This window comes from Vidua chalybeata (assembly GCF_026979565.1).
Source record: "Vidua chalybeata isolate OUT-0048 chromosome 32 unlocalized genomic scaffold, bVidCha1 merged haplotype SUPER_32_unloc_4, whole genome shotgun sequence".
Taxonomy (NCBI): Eukaryota; Metazoa; Chordata; class Aves; order Passeriformes; family Viduidae; genus Vidua; species Vidua chalybeata.
In genome coordinates this window covers 1-19,568 of record NW_026530290.1, presented here as the reverse complement: position 1 = coordinate 19,568, position 19,568 = coordinate 1, and the positions used below count along the sequence as shown (strand labels likewise).

General features: G+C 51.7%; 1 protein-coding gene and 1 long non-coding RNA gene across 2 annotated transcripts; one reads left to right on the top strand and one right to left on the bottom strand.

The window, feature by feature from the left end:
• Positions 1 to 117: 117 nt before the first annotated feature.
• Positions 118 to 17,619, top strand: FAM50A (family with sequence similarity 50 member A; the record flags this gene model as incomplete). The annotated part of the gene is made up of 13 exons (XM_053933006.1): positions 118 to 218; positions 1,994 to 2,093; positions 3,994 to 4,103; positions 4,260 to 4,289; positions 7,573 to 7,655; positions 9,675 to 9,741; positions 11,885 to 11,946; positions 12,571 to 12,647; positions 13,343 to 13,397; positions 13,663 to 13,711; positions 14,272 to 14,342; positions 16,194 to 16,304; positions 17,502 to 17,619. Coding segments are annotated over 13 exons (925 nt in total), but the record flags the coding sequence as incomplete, so codon positions are not given.
• A 2-nt stretch (positions 17,620 to 17,621) lies between these two features.
• LOC128782602 (uncharacterized) lies at positions 17,622 to 19,548 on the bottom strand. Its single transcript, XR_008428858.1, has 2 exons — positions 19,226 to 19,548; positions 17,622 to 17,823 (listed from the first exon to the last, which is right to left on the bottom strand). It is a non-coding gene; the product is annotated as an uncharacterized LOC128782602 (long non-coding RNA).
• Between the last annotated feature and the right edge of the window lie 20 nt (positions 19,549 to 19,568).

Below are 19,568 nucleotides of genomic sequence, written 5' to 3'. Positions count from 1 at the left end.
TTTGGGGGGATTTGAGGCGTTTTTGGGCAATTTTGGGGAGGGCTCTCGGGGATTTTGGGCTCTCGGGGATTTTGGGGAGGGGTCTCCGGGTTTGGGGTTTTTGGGGAGGGGTCTGAGGCCGCCCCTCCCCCAGGAGAACATCGTCAAGTCCAACATCGACAAGAAATTCTCGGCTCACTACGACGCCGTGGAGGCCGAGCTGAAATCCAGCACCGTGGGTGAGGGGGGCCCCGGAATCGCCCAAAATCACCCAAAAATTGGCCCAAAAATCATCCAAAATCAGCCCAAAATCGCCCCAAAAATCACCCAAAAATCACCCAAAAATCGGCCAAAAATCGGCCCAAAAATCGCCTCAAAAATCAGCCCTAAATCAGCCCAAAATCAGCCCAAAACTCGGCCAAAAATCGCCCAAAATCACCCCAAAAATTGGTCCAAAATCTGACCAAAATCGGCCCAAAGTCACCCCAAAAATCAGCCCAAAATTCACCCCAAAAATCGGCCCCAAATCGGCCCAAAATCACCCCAAAAATCGGCCCAAAATTCACCCAAATTCACCCCAAAAATCACTCCAAAATCTGACCAAAATCGGCCCAAAATCACCCCAAAAATCAGCCCCAAATAATCCCAAAATCACCCAAAAATCACCCAAAAATTGCCCAAAATCGGCCCAAAAATCAGCCCAAAATTAGACCAAAATCAGCCCAAAAATTGCCCAAAATTGGCCCAAAAATCAGCCCAAAATTAGACCAAAATCAGCCCAAAATTCGGCACAAAATCACCCAAAGTTGGCCCAAAGTCTGACCAAAATCAGCCCAAAAATTGGCACAAAATCAGCCCAAAAATCAGCCCAAAACCACCCCAAAAATTGGCCTAAAAATCACCCAAAAATCATCCCAAAATCTGACCAAAATCAGCCCAAATTCACCCAAAATTCGGCCCACATTCATCCCAAAATTGGCACCAGATTGGCCCAAAATCAGCCCAAAATTGGCCAAAAATCTGACCAAAATCAGCTCAAATATCACCCAAAATTGCCTAAAATCACCCCAAAGTCACCCCAAAATTCACCCCAAAGTCACCCCAAAATCACCTGAAATTCACCCAAAGTCACCCCAAAATTCACCCCAAAATTCACCCCAAAGTCACCCCAAAATCACCTGAAATTCACCCAAAGTCACCCCAAAATTCACCCCAAAATTCTTCCAAAGTCACCCCAAAATCACCTGAAATTCACCCAATGTCACCCCTAAATTCATCCCAAAATTGACCAAAATTCGTCCCCGAATTCACCCCAAATTCACCCCAAAATTCACCCCAAAAATCACCCTAAAATCATCCCAAAATCGCCTCAAAATGACCCCGGACTCACCCCAAAATTCATCCCAAAATCACCCCAAAATTGACCCCAAAATTGACCTTAAATTCACTCCAAGTCACCCCAAAGTGGCCCCAAAATTCACCTGCAATTCTTCCAAATTCACCCCAAAATTGAGCCCAAATTTCACCTCAAATTCACCCCAAAGTCACCCCAAAAATCCTCCTTGAGGGACGCCCGGGGATGTCCCCAGGGATGTCCCCAGGGATGTCCCAGGGTGGTGGCACTCAGGGATGTCCCTGATGTCCCCCATGATGTCCCCGATGTCCCCCATGATGTCCCCGATGTCCCCAATGATGTCCCTGATGTCCCTGATGTCCCCACTGATGTCCCCAGGGTTGGTGACCCTCAATGACACGAAGGCCAAGCAGGAGGCGCTGGGGACGCTCAGGGATGTCCCCAATGTCCCCAGGGATGTCCCCAGGGTGGTGGCACTCAGGGATGTCCCTGATGTCCCTGATGTCCCCACTGATGTCCCCAGGGCTGGTGACCCTCAATGACATGAAGGCCAAGCAGGAGGCGCTGGGGACGCTCAGGGATGTCCCAGGGATGTCCCCAGGGTGGTGGCAGTGTCCCCAATGTCCCTGATGTCCCTGATGTCCCCACTGATGTCCCCAGGGCTGGTGACCCTCAATGACATGAAGGCCAAGCAGGAGGCGCTGGTCAAGGAGCGCGAGAAGCAGCTCGCCAAGAGAGAGCAGAGCCGGGAGCTGCAGCTGTGAGAGAAACCCCAAAAACACCCCAAATCACCCCAAAAATAACCCCAAAAACACCCCAAATCACCCCAAAAATAACCCAAAAACAGCCCAAAATAACCCCAAAACCAGCCAAAAATCAACCCCATAACAGCCCAAAAACAGCCCAAAAACACCCCAAATAACCCCAAAAATAACCCCAAAAACACCCCAAAATATCCCGAAAAACAGCCCAAAACCAGCCCAAAAACACCCCAAAAATAACCCCCAAAACAGCCAAAAATCAACCCAAAAATAACCCCAAAATGGACCCAAAATATCCCAAAAAACAGCCCAAAAACAGCCCAAAAATGAACCCAAAATGGACCCAAAACAGCCCAAAAACAGGCAAAAATGAACCCAAAATGTGCCAAAAAGCACCCCAGAAACAGCCAAAAAATAACCCCAAAATGAACTCAAAACAGCCCCAAAAACAGCCCCAAAAAAAACCCAAAGTGGACCCAAAACAGCCCCAAAAACGCCCAAAAATGAACCCAAAATGGACCCAAAACAGCCCCAAAAACAGCCCAAAAAAAACCCCAAAAATACCCCCAAAATATCCCAAAAACCACCCCAAAACCACCCAAAAATACCCCCAAAATGGACCCAAAATGTGCCAAAAAACAGCCCAAAAACAGCCCCAAAAACAGCCCCAAAATATCCCCAAAATGGACCAAAAGACACCCCAAAACCAGCCAAAAAATGAACCCAAAATATGCCAAAAAGCACCCCAAAACCAGCCAAAAAATAACCCCAAAATAGACCCAAAACAGCCCCAAAACACCCAAAAATAAACCCAAAATATCCCAAAGAACACCCCCAAAACAGCCAAAAAATAACCTCAAAATGGACCCAAAACAGCCCCAAAAACACCCCAAAAATAGCTCAAAATGAACCCAAAATATCCCAAAAAATACCCAAATATAGACCCAAAATATCCCAAAAAACAGCCCCAAAACCACCCAAAAAATAACCCCAAAATGGACCCAAAATATCCCAAAAAACAGCCCAAAACCAGCCCAAAAATGAACCCAAAATGGACCCAAAAATTGCCCAAAACAGCCCTAAAATAACTCAAAACCTCCCCAAAAAGACCCCAAAATGACCCCAAAACCAGCCCAAAGAACAGCCCAAAGCCCCAAAATGTCCCAAAATGACCCCAAAACCAGCCCAAAACCCCCAAAATGTCCCAAAATGTCCCAAAATGACCCCAAAACAACCCAGAGCCCTTTTGGGGCTGCTCCCAGTCCCCCCCAATCCCATTCCCAATCCCATTCCCAATCCCATTCCCAGTCCCTCCCAGTCCCCCCAGTGCTCCCAGTCCGTCCCAGTCCATCCCAGTGCTCCCAGTTCCCTCCCAATCCCATTCCCAGTCTGTCCCAGTTTAATCCCAGTCCCTCCCAGTCCATCCCAGTGCTCCCAGTCTGTCCCAGTTTAATCCCAGTGCTCCCAGTCCCTCCCAATCCCATTCCCAGTCCATCCCAGTTTGATCCCAGTGCTCCCAGTCCTTCCCAGTCCCTCCCAGTCCCCCCAGTTCATCCCAGTCCATCCCAGTTTGATCCCAGTCCCTCCCAGTCCCCCCCAGTGCTCCCAGTTTGATCCCAATCCCCCCCAGTCCCATTCCCAGTCCCATTCCCAGTCCATCCCAGTCCATCCCAGTCCCCCCAGTCCCATTCCCAGTGCTCCCAGTCCATCCCAATCCCCCCCAGTCCCATTCCCAGTCCCATTCCCAGTCCCATTCCCAGTCCCATTCCCAGTCCATCCCAGTCCCATTCCCAGTCCCTCCCAGTCCATCCCAGTCCCTCCCAGTCCCTCCCAGTCCATCCCAGTCCCTCCCAGTCCCTCCCAGTCCCTCCCAGTCCCTCCCAGTTCCCGGCTCCGCAGGCAGCTGGAGCGGCAGCGCGAGCGGCAGCGCAAGCAGGAGGCGCAGAGGAAAATCAGCTCCCTGAGCTTCAGCCTCGGAGAGGAGGAGGAGGAGGAGCAGGAGGCCGAAGGTGGGCACGGGATTTGGGAATTTGGGAATTTTTTGGGATTTTTTGGGGGATTTTCAAGGGATTTTTGGGGATTTTTTGGGAATTTTGGGGATTTTTTGGGGGATTTTGGGGGGGATGGGCAGAGGAAAATCAGCTCCCTGAGCTTCAGCCTCGGAGAGGAGGAGGAGGAGGAGCAGGAGGCCGAAGGTGGGCACGGGATTTGGGGGATTTTGGGATTTTTGGGATTTTTTGGGGACTTTTTTTGGATTTTTTGGGGATTTTTTTGGGACTTTTTTTGGATTTTTTGGGGATTTTTTGGGCATTTTTGGGGGGATTTTTGTGGATTTTCAGGGTTTTTTTGGGGGATCTTGAGGTGGTTTGAGGGGATTTTGGGGGTCCCAAAAGGGATTTTTGGGGGAATTTTGGGATTTTGGGGAAATTTTTGGGGTTTTTTGGGGAAATTTTGGGGATTTTTTGGGAATTTTGGGGGATTTTGGGGGGGATGGGCAGAGGAAAATCAGCTCCCTGAGCTTCAGCCTCGGAGAGGAGGAGGAGGAGGAGGAGGCCGAAGGTGGGGATGGATTTGGGGGATTTGGGAATTTTTGGGGGATTTTTTTGGGGGAATTTTGGGATTTTTTTGGGGGATTTTGGGCGTTTTTGGGGAATTTTGGGATTTTTTGGGGCGATTTTTTTGGGGGATTTTTTGGGTTTTCCAAGGGATTTTGGGGTTTTTTTGGGGATATCCTGAAGTGGTTTGAGTGGATTTTGGGGGATTTGGGGTTTTTGGGGGGAATTTTGGGATTTTTGGGCATTTTTGGGGAAATTTTGGGCTTTTTTGGGGGGATTTTTGGGGGATTTTTGCAGTTTTTGGGGGATCCTGAGGTGGTTTGAGGGAATTTTGGGGGGAATTTGAGGGTCCCAAAGGGGATTTTAGGGGAGGATTTTGGGGGAATTATGGGGTCTTTGGGGATTTTTGGGGGATTTTGGGATTTTTGGGGGGAATTTTGGGGATTTTCAGGGGGATTTTTGGGGGTTTTAGGGGGGATCCTGAGGTGCTTTGAAGGGATTTTGGGGGGATTTTGAGGGTCCCAAAAAGGATTTTAGGACAGAATTTTGGGATTTTGGGGGTCCCAGGTGGAATTTGTGGAGATTTTGGGGGAATTTTGGGATTTGGGGGAATTTGGGATTTTTTGGGCATTTTTGGGGGGAATTTTGGGATTTTTTGGGCATTTTTGGGGGGATTTTTGCGGATTTTCAGGGGATTTTTGGGGTTTTTTTGGGGATCTTGAGGTGGTTTGAGGGGATTTTGGGGGTTCCAAAAGGGATTTTTGGGGGGATTTGGGGATTTGGGGGAATTTTTGGGATTTTGGGGTGAATTTTGGGTTTTTTAGGGGGGAATTTGGGGGATTTTTGGGGATTATTTGGGGGGGATGGGCAGAGGAAAATCAGCTCCCCGAGCTTCAGCCTCGGCGAGGAGGAGGAGGAGGAGCAGGAGGCCGAAGGTGGGCATGGATCTGGGGGAATTTTGGGATTTTTGGGGGGATTTTTTTGCGTTTTTTGGGGGATTTTTGGGATTTTTTGGGGAATTTTGGGATTTTTGGGGGGATTTTTGCGCATTTTTTGGGGGATTTTTGGGATTTTTTGGGGAATTTTGGGATTTTTGGGGGGATTTTGGGGGGATTTTTGGGGGATTTTTGCGGTTTCTCGAGGGATTTTTAAGGGTTTTTGGGGGGATCCTGAGGTGGTTTGAGGGGAATTTGGGGGATTTTGGGGTTTTTGGGGGATTTTTGGGGATTTTTTTTTTGATTTTTTGGGATTTTCAGGGGATTTTGGGTGGATTTTTGGGGTTTTTCGGGGAATCCTGAGGTGGTCTGAGGGGATTTTGGGGGGAATTTGAGGGTCCCAGAAGGGATTTTAGGACAGGATTTTGGGGGTCCCAGGTGGAATTTTTGGAGATTTTGGCGGAATTTTGGGGTTTTTGGGGGGATTTTTGGGGTTTTTTAGGGGTTTTTGGGGGGATTTTGAGGTGGTTTGAGGGGATTTTGGGGGTCCCAAAGGGGATTTTGGGGGATGAATTTTGGGATTCTTGAGGTTTTTGGGTGGAGTTTTGGGGTTTTGGGGTGGAATTATGGGGTCACTGGATGAAATTTTGGGGTCCCAGACTGAAAATTTGGGGTCCCAGAATGGGATTTTGGGATCCTTGGGTGGAATTTTGGGGTTCCAGGTTGGAATTTTGGGATTCCCATGGTGTTTTTAGGGGTCCCTGTGTGGATTTTGGGGTTCCAGGATGGAATTTTGGGGTCCCAGTTCCGAATTTTGGGGTCCCTGGGTGAAAATTTGGGGTTCCAGGTGGAATTTTGGGGTTCCCTTGATGAAATTTGGGGTTCCAGTATGAAATTTTGGGGTTCCAGGTTGGAATTTTGGGGTCCCTGGGTGGAATTTTGGGTTCCCAGGGTGGAATTTTGGGGTCCCAGTGCCAAATTTTGGGGTTCCTGGATGAAATTTTGGGGTCCCAGGGTGGAATTTTGGGTTCCAATATGGAATTTTGGGGTCCCTGTGTGGATTTTGGGGTCCCAGAATGAAAATTCGGGGTCCCAGAATGGAATTTTGGAGTTCCCTGTGTGGATTTTGGGGTCCCGGTGCCGAATTTTGGGGTCCCTTGGATCGATTTTGGGCTGCCTGTGTGGATTTTGGGGTTCCAGAATGAAATTTTGGGGTCCCAGTGCCGAATTTTGGGGTCCCTGGATGAAATTTTGGGGGTCCCAGGGTGGAATTTCGGGTTCCAGTATGGAATTTTGGGGTTCCAGGTTGGAGTTTTGGGGTCCCAGTGCCAAATTTTGGGGTTCCAGGATGAAAATTTGGGGTCCCAGAATGGAATTTCGGGTTCCCTGGTTGGATTTTGGGGTCCCAGTGCCGAATTTTGGGGTTCCAGTATGGAATTTTGGGGTCCCTGTGTGGATTTTGGGGTCCCTGGATGGATTTTGGGGTCCCTGGGTGTTCTTGGGGTTCCCAGTGAAGATTTTGGGGTTCCGGGGTGAAATTTTGGGGTTCCCTTGATGGAATTTGGGGTCCCTGGCTGGATTTTGGGGTTCCAGGATGGAATTTTGGGGTTCCCAGTGCCGAATTTTGGGGTCCTGTGATGAATTTTGGTGTCCCAGGATGAAATTTTGGGGTCCCTGTGTGGATTTTGGGGTTCCCAGTGAAGATTTTGGGGCCCCGTGCCAAATTTTGGGGTTCTCTGTGTGGATTTTGGGGTCCCAGGATGAAAATTTGGGGTCCCAGAATGGAATTTTGGGGTCCCTGTGTGGATTTTGGGGTCCCAGGATGAAAATTTGGGGTTCCAGGTTGGAATTTTGGGGTTCCAGGATGAAATTTTGGGGCCCCTTGGATGAAATTTTGGGGTTCCAGGTTGGAATTTTGGGGTTCCAGGATGAAATTTTGGGGTTCCCAGGGGGGTCCCCCCTTTTTGACCCCCCCCTGTTCCCCCCAGCCCCCGAGGAACCCCCAAAAAAACGAAAATTGGGCAAAAACCCCGACGTGGACACGAGCTTCCTGCCGGACCGGGAGCGCGAGGTGGCACCGGGATCGGGATTTGGGATTTGGGGATTTGGGGGATTTGGGGGGGATTTGGGGGAAATTTGGGGATTTGGGGGGGGATTTGGGGGGATTTTGGGAGGTTTTGAGGAATGTTGGGGGAATTTAGGGGGATTTAAGGGGATTTTTGGGGGTATTTAGGGGGGGAATTTGGGGATTTGGGGGGGGGTTGGGGATTTGGGGTGGATTTGGATGGGATTTTGGGGGGATTTTAGAGAAATTTTGAGGAATTTTGGGGGAATTTAGGGGGGATTTAAGGGATTTAGGGGGGATTTTAGGGAATTTTTGGGGGGAATTTGGGGGATTTTTGGGGGGATTTTGGGGGGCTTTAGGGGGATTCGGGGAAATTTGGGGGGTTTTAGGGGGATTTTGGGGGAATTTTGGGGAAATTTTGGAGGATTTTAGGGGATTTTGGGGAGATTTTGGGGGGATTTGGGGGATTTTAGTGGGATTTTTGGGGTGTTTTATGGGGGATTTGGGGGGATTTTGGGGGGATTTTAGAGAAATTTTGGGGATTTTGGGAGGTTTTGAGGAATTTGGGGGGAATTTTGGGGGGATTTTAGGGGATTTGGGTGGGATTTTGGGGGATTTTAGGGAAATTTTGAGGGGATTTGGGGGGATTTTGGGGGGTATAAGGGGGAATTTTGGGGATTTGGGGAGTTCTGGGGGGATTTTGGGGGATTGGGGGGGATTTGGGGGATTTTAGGGGGATTTAGGGCGGATTTTGGGGAGATTTGGGGAAATTTGGGGGATTTTGGGGGGATTTGGGGATTTTGGGGGGATTTTGGAGGTTTTGAGGAATTTTGGGGGAATTTAGGGGGATTTAAGGGGATTTAGGGGATTTTTGTGGAGATTTTGGGGGGATTTTGGGAGTTATGTGGGAACTGGGGGATTTTGGGGGGATTTGGGGGAAATTTGGGGGTTTTGGGGGGATTTGGGGGGATTTTGGGAGGTTTTGAGGAATTTTGGGGGTATTTTGAGGGGGTTTTAAGGGGATTTTAGGGAAATTTTGGGGATGATTTGTGTGGATTTTGGGGGAAGTTTGGGGGTTTTGTGGGGATTTAGGGGGATTTTTGGGGGTGTTAGGGAAATTTTGGGGAATTTTTTGGGGATTTTGGGGGATTTGGGGGGGTTTTAGGGGGATTTTAGGGAAATTTTGGGGGGATTTGGGGGGAGTTTGGGGGGGATTTGGGGGGATTTGGGTGGTTTTAGGGGGATTTTAGGGAAATTTTGGGGGGATTTCGGGACGTTTCAGGGGATATGGGGGGGATTTTGGGGGGATTTTTGGGAGAAATTTGGGGATTTTGGGGGGATTTTGGGAGATTTTAGGGGGGATTTGGGGGATTTTGTGGGGATTTTCGGGAAATTTTCGGGAATTTTGAGAGGGTTTTAGGGAAATTTCGGGGTTGTGTTTGGGTATTTTGGGGAGGTTTTGGATGTTTTGGGTGATTTTGGGTATTTTGGGGTGGTTTTTTTGATGATTTTGGATGTTTTGGGGTATTTTGGGGTGATTTTGGATATTTTTGGGTTTATTTTGGGGTGATTTTGGGGTGATTTTGGGTATTTTGGGGTGGTTTTTTTGATGTTTTTGGATGTTTTCGGATGTTTTGGGTGTTTTTGGGTATTTGAGGTGATTTTTGATATTTCTGGGTATTTTGGGGTGATTTTGGGTTTATTTTGGGTTTATTTTTGGCTATTTTGGGGTGGTTTTTTTGATGTTTTTGGATGTTTTGGGATGCTTTGGGTGTTTTTAGGTTTATTTTTGGGTGATTTTGGGGTGATTTTTGGCTATTTTGGTTTTTTTTTTTTAATGTTTTTGGATGTTTTGGGTTATTTTGGGGTGATTTTGGATATTTTGGGGTATTTTTGGTGATTTTGGGGTTATTTTGGGGTGATTTTGGATATTTTTGGATGTTTTGTGGTGATTTTGGATATTTTTGGGTATTTTTGGTGATTTTGGGGTGATTTTGGGCTGATTTTTTTGGGGTCTGCCCCCAGGAGGAGGAGAATCGGCTGCGGGAGGAGCTCAGGCAGGAGTGGGAGGCGAAGCAGGAGAAGATCAAAAGTGAGCAGGAATTGGGGGAATTTGGGGCAATTTGGGGGATTTTGGGAGGATTTGGGGGGATTTTTGGGGGGATTTGGGGGGTTTTCAGGGGGAATTTTGGGGTCATTTTTGGGGGTTCTGGGTCGGTTTTGGGGTGGGTTTTGGGTGGTTTTTGGGTGGTTTTGGGGCGGTTTTGGGGGCATTTTTGGGGGCATTTTTGGGTAGTTTATGGGTGATTTTGGGGTCATTTTGGGGTGGGTTTGGGGCCATTTTTGGGGCCATTTTGGGGTTGATTTGGGGTCATTTTTGGGTGATTTTGGGCTGTTTTTGGGGTGATTTTGGGTGGTTTTGGGGTGGTTTTGGGGCCATTTTTGGGGTGATTTTGGCGTCATTTTTGGGTGGTTTTGGGGCCGTTTTTGGGGCATTTTTGGGGTGATTTTGGGGTGTTTTTGGGCCATTTTTTGGGGTGGTTTTGGGCTGGTTTTGGGGTGATTTTGGGCCGTTTTTGGGGTGATTTTGGGGTGTTTTGCTGCCATTTTTGGGGTGATTTTGGGGCCGTTTTTGGAGTGATTTTTGGGTCATTTTGGGGTGTTTTTGGGGTGATTTTGGGCTGTTTTGGGGGTGTTTTTGGGCTGTTTTTGGGCCATTTTTGGGCTGTTTTTGGGCTGTTTTTGGGCCATTTTTGGGGTGATTTTGGGCTGTTTTTGGGGTGATTTCGGGCTGTTTCTGGGGTGATTTCGGGCTGTTTTTGGGGCATTTTTGGGGTGATTTTGGGGTGTTTTTGGGCCATTTTTTGGGCTGTTTTTGGGGTGATTTTCGTGTGATTTTGGGGCCATTTTTGGGGTGATTTTGGGCTGTTTTTGGGGCTGTTTTGGGGTGATTTTGGTGCCATTTTTGGGGTGATTTTGGGGCCGTTTTTGGGGTGATTTTGGGCTGGTTTTGGGCCATTTTTGGGGTGATTTTGGGCTGTTTTTGGGGTGATTTTGGGGCCGTTTTTGGGGCTGTTTTGGGCTGTTTTTGGGGTGATTTTGGGGCCATTTTTGGGCTGTTTTCGGCCATTTTTTGGGGTGATTTTGGGCCGTTTTGGGGTGATTTTGGGCTGTTTTTGGGCCATTTTTTGGGGTGATTTTGGTGCCATTTTTGGGGTGATTTTGGGGTCGTTTTTTGGGGTAATTTCGGGCTGTTTTTGGGGCTGTTTTGGGGCTGTTTTTGGGGTGATTTTGGTGCCATTTTTGGGGTGATTTTGGGGTGTTTTTGGGGTGATTTTGGGGCCGTTTTGAGGTTGTTTTGGGGTGATTTTGGGCCGTTTTTGGGGTGATTTTGGGGTGATTTTGGGGTGATTTTGGGGCCGTTTTTGGGGTGATTTTGGGGCCATTTTTGGGCTGGTTTTGGGGTGATTTTGTGCCGTTTTTGGGGCCGTTTTGGGGGTGATTTTGAGCTGGTTTTGGGCTGTTTTTGGGGCTGTTTTTGGGGTGATTTTGGGGCCGTTTTTGGGCTGGTTTTGGGGTGATTTTGGGGTGATTTCGGGCTCTTTTTGGGGCTGTTTTTGGGCCGTTTTTGGGCCGCTTTTGGGGTGATTTTGGGGCCGTTTTTGGTCTGGTTTTGGGCTGTTTTTGGGGTGTTTTTGGGGCTGTTTTTGGGCCGTTTTTGGGGTGATTTTGGGCTGTTTGGGGCCGATTTTGGGGTGATTTTGGGCTGTTTTTGGGGCTGTTTTGGGGTGATTTTGGGGCCGTTTTTGGGCTGGTTTTGGGCCTTTTTTGGGGTGAATTTGGGGTGGTTTTGGTGCCATTTTTGGGGTGATTTTGGGCTGTTTTTGGGGTGATTTTGGGGTGATTTCGGGCTCTTTTTGGGGCTGTTTTTGGGCCGTTTTTGGGCCGTTTTTGGGGTGATTTTGGGGCCGGTTTTGGGCTGTTTTTGGGCCGTTTTTGGGGCTGTTTTTGGGCCGGTTTTGGGGTGATTTTGGGCTGTTTGGGGCCGATTTTGGGGTGATTTTGGGGCCGTTTTTGGGCCGTTTTTGGGGTGATTTCGGGCTGGTTTTGGGGCTGTTTTTGGGCCGTTTTTGGGGTGATTTTGGGCCGTTTTTGGGCTGGTTTTGGGCCATTTTTGGGGTGATTTTGGGCTGTTTGGGGCCGATTTTGGGGCGCTGAGCCCGCTGTCCCCCCAGACGAGGAGATCGAGATCACCTTCAGTTACTGGGACGGCTCCGGGCACCGGCGCACCGTCAAGGTGGGGGAGGGGAGTGGGGTCCTTCGGGGGGGTGGGGGCAGTTTTAGGGGGATTTGGGGGGATTTGGGGGGATTTTGTCAGAGTTTGGGGTTCCCAGCTGGGCTTGGGGGCTCCCAGGTGAATTTTGAGGTGGGTTTTGGAGTTCCCAGGTGAATTTTGGGGCTCCCAGGTGAATTTTAGGGTGGGATTTGGGACTCCCAGTTGAATTTTGGGGTCGGTTTTGGGGTTCCTGGGTGGGTTTTGGGGTTCCCTGGTGAATTTTGGGGCTCCCAGGTGAATTTTAGGGTGGGATTTGGGACTCCCAGGTGAATTTTGGGGTCGGTTTTGGGGTTCCTGGGTGGGTTTTGGGGTTCCCTGGTGAATTTTGGGGCTCCCCCGTCAGTTTTGGGGTGAATTCTGGGGTTCCCAGGTGTGTTTTGGGGTGAATTTTGGGGTTCCCAGATGAATTTGGGGGCTCCCCAGTGATTTTTGGGGCGAATTTTGGGGCTCCCAGGTGAGTTTTGGGGTTCCCCAGTGAGTTTTGGGGTTCCCAGTGATTTTTGGGGTGAATTTTTGGGGTGAATTTGGGGTTCAGGTGAATTTTGGGGTGAGTTCGGGGCTCAGGTGATTTTTGGGGTCCCCCAGATGAAGAAGGGGAACACCATGCAGCAATTCCTGCAGAAAGCTCTGGAAATTCTGCGCAAGGATTTCAGCGAGCTCCGGTCAGGGGGGGGATTTTGGGGGGATCCAGGGGATTTGGGGGATTTTGGGGGGTCCTTGAGGGTTTTGGGGGTCCTGGGGATTTTTGGGGGGTCCTGGGGGGATTTTGGGTGGCTTTGGGGGGGTCCTGGCAGGATTAGGGGATTTTGGGGGGGGTCTTAGTGGGATTTTGGGGGGTTTCAGTGGGATTTGGGGGATTTGGGGGGGATTTGGGGGGTCCTGGGGGGGCTTTGAGGGGATTTTTGGGGGTCCTGAGGGGATTTTGGGGGGTCCTTAAATGGATCTGGGGGGTTCGGGGGATCCTGGGGGGATTTAGGGGCATTTTTGGGGTGATCCTTGGGGATTTTGGGGCTTTCTTGGGGATATTTTGGGTGGTTTTGGGTTATTTTTGGGTATTTTTGGGTTATCTTGGGTTGTTTTTGGGTATTTTTGGCTGGTTTTGGGTGAATTTGGGTTATTTTTTGGGTTATTTTGGGTATTTTTGGGTTATTTTTGGATGTTTTTGGGGTATTTTGGGTTATTTTTTGGGTTATTTTGGGTATTTTTGGGTTATTTTTGGATGTTTTTGGGTTATTTTGGGTTATTTTTTGGGTTATTTTGGGTATTTTTGGGTTATTTTTGGATGTTTTTGGGGTATTTTGGGTTATTTTTTGGGTTATTTTGGGTATTTTGGGAGTTTTTGGCCGTTTCCCCGCAGCTCGGCGGGGGTGGAGCAGCTCATGTACATCAAGGAGGATCTGATCATCCCCCACGTGAGCCCCTCCCCCACCCCTAAAGCCCCTCCCCCATCTTGCCCAGCCCCCATGTCAGCCCCTCCCCCATCCTGTGGCCCCTCCCCCACCTGGCCACGCCCCCACCTGAGCCCCTCCCCCACTGCCAGAGCCCCTCCCACTCCCGAAGCCCCTCCCCCATAGCCCCTCCCCCACCTCCCTCACACCTTGGCCCCTCCCCCTCTGCTTTGGCCCCTCCCCCACGCTCTTGGCCCCGCCCCCTCTGAGCGCGGCCCCTCCCCCGCAGCACCACAGCTTCTACGACTTCATCGTCACCAAGGCGCGCGGCAAGAGCGGTGAGTGACGTCATCACAGGGGGTGTGACGTCATCACAGAGGGGTGTGACGTCATCACAGAGGGGCGGGACGTCATCACGGAGGGGTGGGAGGTAATCTACGGGGGTATGACGTCATCAAGGGGCTGTGTGACATCATCACTGGGGACGGTGACGTCAACGCCGGGGCTGTGATGTCATCAGCGGGGCGGTGACGTCATCGGCAGGGATGTTATGTCATCAACGGGGCTTTATGTGTGGGGTTATGACGTCATCAGCGGGGTTGTGATGTCATCGTGGGGGGTGGGACATCATTAGCGGGGGTGTGACATCATCAGCGGGGGCTGTGACATCAGCAGTGAGAGTGTGATGTCATGAATTGGGGTGTGACGTCATCAATGGGGCCATGACATCATTGGGGGTTGTGACATCATCGGGAGGCGCTGTGACGTCACCACCGGGGCTGTGATGTCATAACTGGGGGTGTGATGTCATGAACTGGAGTGTGATGTCACCACCGGGGCTGTGATGTCACGGGGGGCGCTGTGACGTCACCGTGACGTCACTGGGCCCCTCCCCCAGGGCCGCTGTTCAACTTTGACGTGCACGAGGACGTGCGGCTGCTGAGCGACGCCACCGTGGAGAAGGACGAGGTACGGACCAGTACGGACCAGTATAAACCAGTATAGACCATTATAGACTGGTACAGACTGGTACAGACCAGTACGGACCGGTATGGACCAGTACGGACCAGTATAAACCAGTATGGACCGGTACAGACCAGTACAGACTGATACAGACCAGTATGGACCAGCATAAACCAGTACGGACCAGTATGGACCAGTATAAACCAATATAAACTAGTATGGACCAGTATAAACCAGTACAGACCAGTATGGACCATTATAGACTGATACAGACCAGTATAAACCAGTACGGACCGGTACAGACCAGTATAAACCATTATAGACTGGTACAGACCAGTATGGACCGGTACGGACCATTATAGACTGATACAGACCAGTATGGACCAGTATAAACCAGTATGGACCATTATAGACTGATACAGACCAGTATGGACCAGTATAAACCAGTATGGACCATTATAGACTGATACAGACCAGTATGGACCAGTACGGACCAGTGTGAACCAGTATAGACCAGTGAAAACCCCCAGTCATTGCCATCACCCCAAATTGATGACGTCACCCCTGACCAGTGATGTCACCCCCGTCCATGACATCACCCCTGACTGATGACGTCACCCCTGACCGATGACATCACCCCAGATTGATGACATCACCTCTGATGACATCACGTGACTGATGACAGCACACCCAGTGACATCACCCCAACCTGTGACATCACCCTGACCAATGACCTCACCCCCAACTGATGACATCACCCCTGATTGATGACATCACACCCGACCCATGACATCATCCCAAATCGCTGACATCACCCCTAACCAATGACCTTACCCCAACTGATGACATCACACTTGACCAATGACATCAGCACTGATTGATGACATCACACACCACCCATGACATCACCCCCAATTGATGACATTCACCCCTGACTGATGACATCACCCTGACCAATGACGTCACCTGTGATTGATGACATCACCCCTGATGATATCACCCCCGACTGATGACATCACGCTGATGCCATCACCCCAATAACATCACCAATGACATCACCTGACTGATGACATCACCCCCAACCGATGACATCATCCCCAATCAATGCCACCACCCCTGAGTGATGACATCACCCATGCTTGATGACATCACCCTGATTACATCACCAATGCCTACACCCTGACCAATGACATCACCCCGATGACATCACCAATGACATCGTCCCTGACCGATGCCATCGACCCCTGATGCCATCACCCCAATGACATCACCGATGACATCACCGATGACATCACCCCTGACCAATGACGTCATCCCCGACCGATGCCATCACCCCCAATCAATGCCATCACCCCTGATGACATCACCCCGATGACATCACCGCTGCCATCCCCGCTGCCATCCCCGATGACATCACTGATGACATCACAGCTGCCATCCCCGATGACATCACTGATGACATCACGGCTGCCATCCCCGCTGCCATCCCCCTGACCGATGCCATCACCCCCCCGCTGCCATCCCCGCTGCCATCCCCGATGACATCACTGATGACATCACTGATGACATCCCCGCTGCCATCCCCCTGACCGATGCCATCACCCCCCCGATGCCATCCCCGATGACATCACCCCGATGACATCACCGCTGCCATCCCCGCTGCCATCCCCGATGACATCACTGATGACATCACTGATGACATCCCCGCTGCCATCCCCCTGACCGATGCCATCGATGACATCACCCCGATGACATCCCCGATGACATCCCCGATGACATCACCGATGCCATCCCCCTGACCGATGCCATCACCCTGACTGATGACATCACCGATGACATCCCGGCTGCCACCCCCAGTCTCACGCCGGGAAGGTCGTGCTGCGCTCGTGGTACGAGAAGAACAAACACATCTTCCCTGCCAGCCGCTGGGAGCCCTTCGACCCCGAGAAACGCTGGGACAAGTACACGGTGAGGGGCCCGAGATACCCCAAAATCATCCCAAAAATAGCCCCAAAATAGCCCCAAAATCATCCCAAAATATCCCTGAAATCATCCCAAAATAGCCCCAAAAATATCCCTGAAATCATCCCAAAAATGTCCTTAAAATGTCCCTTCGACCCCGAGAAACGCTGGGACAAGTACACGGTGAGGGGCTGAAATATCCCAAATATCATCCCAAAAATAGCCCCAAAATCATCCCAAAATAGCCCCAAAATAGCCCCAAAATCATCCTAAAATATCCCTGAAATCATCCCAAAAATGTCCCTGGAATGTCCCTTCGACCCCGAGAAACGCTGGGACAAGCACACGGTGAGGGGCCCGAGATACCCCAAAATCATCCCAAAAATAGCCCCAAAATCATCCCAAAATATCCCCAAAATCATCCCAAAATAGCCCCAAAATAGCCACATCCCAAAATCATCCCAAATCGTCCCAAAATCATCCCAAAATATCCCCAAAATCACCCCAAAATCATCCCAAAAATAGCCCCAAAAATATCCCCAAAATAGCTCCAAAATCATCCTAAAAATAGCCCTGAAATCACCCCAAATTAATGCCAAAAATATCCCAAAAAATCCTTGAAATATCCCAAAAAAATCCCAAAAAAATCCCCAAAAATATCCCCCCACAAAAATCCTTGAAATATTCCAAAAAAATCCCCCAAAAAATCCCAAAATTCATCCAAAATGTCCCCAAATCCCCCAAAAATGTCCCCAAATCCCCCAAAAATGTCCCCAAATCCCCCCAGAGGCCGGAGTTGTCCTGGGGGGGAGGGGCAATGAGAGGGGGAGAGGCAATGAGAGGGGGCGGGGCCACGGGGGGAGGGGCCGGGAAAGGGGAGGAGCAAAAGGTGGGCGGGGCTATAGGGGGAAGGGCACAGTGGGGGCAGGGCCATGAATGGGGGAGGGGCCTCATGGGGGAGGGGCAAAGAGTGGGGGAGGGGCTGTGAATGGGGGCGGGGCCAGAGAGGGAGGGGCAAAAAGGGGGGAGGGGCCATAGGGGGAGGAGCAGCAGAGAATGGGGGAGGGGCAAAAAAGGGGGAGGGGCCGGGGAAAAGAGGGAGGAGCTGTGGGGGGAGGGGCGAAAAGTGGGGGAGGAGCAAACAATGGGGGTGGGGCCACGTCTGTGGGCGTGGCCTCACTCTCCCCTCCCCTCCCCCCCCAGATCCGCTGAAGCCGAAGGCGCCCGGACCCCGCCCTGGGTGGGGGCGGGGCAGCGCAAGCCCCTCCCCCCCACATCCCCGCCCCTCCCCCACCCCCCCAATAAAAGCGAACCAGGCCGAGCTCGGAGCCCTGAGCGGGGGGCGGGGCTTTACTGGGCGGGGGGAGGGGCCGAGGCGGGGGGCGGGGCGGTGTGGGCGGGGTCGGGGCAGCCACGCCCCTGCCCCGCCCCGAAGCTCTCGATGGTTTCCAGCACCAGCCCCAGCAGCTCCAGGAAGGACGAGGCCCCGCCCCGCAGCGCGCGGGCCAGCGGCGCCTCCCATTGGCTGAGGGGCGAGAGGGGGCGGGGTCAGGCTGAGACACGCCCCCCTTCCAGCGCTGAGCCCTCCCCCATTTGGGCTGCCCCCATCCAATCGCTGGCCCCGCCCCCCAGCACCCCCCATTGGCTATGGGGGGGTCAGAGGGGGCGTGGTCAGGCCGAGCCACGCCCCCACTGACCCATTCCCCCTGCTGACCCCACCCCCATTCCCCACTGGCCCCGCCCCCTCTCACACTGGCCCCTCCCCCACCATCCGCTGACCCCCCCCAGTGCTCCCAGTTCCCCTCCCAGTGTTCCCAGTTTGCCCAGTCCCACTCCCAGTTTATCCCAGTCCCTCTCCCAGTGGCTCCCAGTGTTCCCAGTATCGTTACCAGTCACTCCCAGTGCTCCCAGTTTATCCCAGTTCCCCTCCCAGTTCCTCCCAGTGGCTCCCAGTTTATCCCAGTCCCTCTCCCAGTGTTCCCAGTATCGTTCCCAGTCACTCCCAGTGCTCCCAGTATCACTCCCAGTCCCTCCCAGTTTATCCCAGTTTGCCCAGTCCCACTCCCAGTCCCTCCCAGTGTTCCCAGTTTGCCCAGTTCCCCTCCCAGTCTCTCCCACTTTATCCCAATTTATCCCAGTATCACTCCCAGTTCCCCTCCCAGTGCTCCCAGTATCACTTCCAGTAGCTCCCAGTCGCTTCCAGTTTGCCCAGTCCTGCTCCCAGTGCTCCCAGTTTATCCCAGTCTCTCTCCCAGTTTGCCCAGTTCCGCTCCCAGTCCATCCCAGTTTGTCCCAGTGTTCCCAGTATCACTCCCAGTGTTCCCAGTATCACTCCCAGTCCCTCCCAGTTTATCCCAGTCCCTCTCCCAGTGCTCCCAGTCCCTCCCAGTGTTCCCAGTCCCTCTACCAGTCCCTCCCAGTCCATCCCAGTATCACTCCCAGTCGCTCCCAGTCCATCCCAGTTTCCCCAGTCGCTCCCAGTCCCTTTCCCAGTGTTCCCAGTATCACTCCCAGTGTTCCCAGTCTCGCTCCCAGTCCATCCCAGTATCGCTCCCAGTCCCTTTCCCAGTCCATCCCACTTTCCCCAGTCCCTTTCCCAGTGTTCCCAGTCGCTCTCCCAGTCCCTCCCAGTCCATCCCAGTTGCTCCCAGTCCCTTTCCCAGTGTTCCCAGTTTCCCCAGTTGCTCTCCCAATCCCTCCCAGTGTTCCCAGTCCCTTTCCCAGTCCATCCCAGTTTCCCCAGTTGCTCTCCCAGTCCCTCCCAGTGTTCCCAGTATCACTCCCAGTCGCTCCCAGTGTTCCCAGTATCACTCCCAGTGTTCCCAGTGTTCCCAGTATCACTCCCAGTCGCTCCCAGTGTTCCCAGTTTCCCCAGTATCACTCCCAGTCCCTTTCCCAGTGTTCCCAGTTTCCCCAGTCGCTCTCACACCACCAGGGTGTCTCCGCTGTGCCGCGCACGCGCCGTGGGGGAGGGGCGGGGCCGGCCCGGCTGGGGAAGGGGCGGGGCCAGGTCGGGCTCGAGCGCGCGCAGCGCCAGGAGGGCGTGGCCTGGCGAGGGGAGGGGCAAGCGCAGGGAGCGGGGCGGGGTCAAGGAAAAGTCCCCAAAATTTACCCAAAAATCCCCAAATTTACCCCAAAAATTCCACAAATTTACCCCAAAATCCCCAAATTTACCCCAAAAAATCCACAAATTTACCCAAAAATCCCCAAATTAACCCCAAAATCCCCAGATTTACCCCAAAAAATCCTCCAGAATTCCCGAAAAATCCC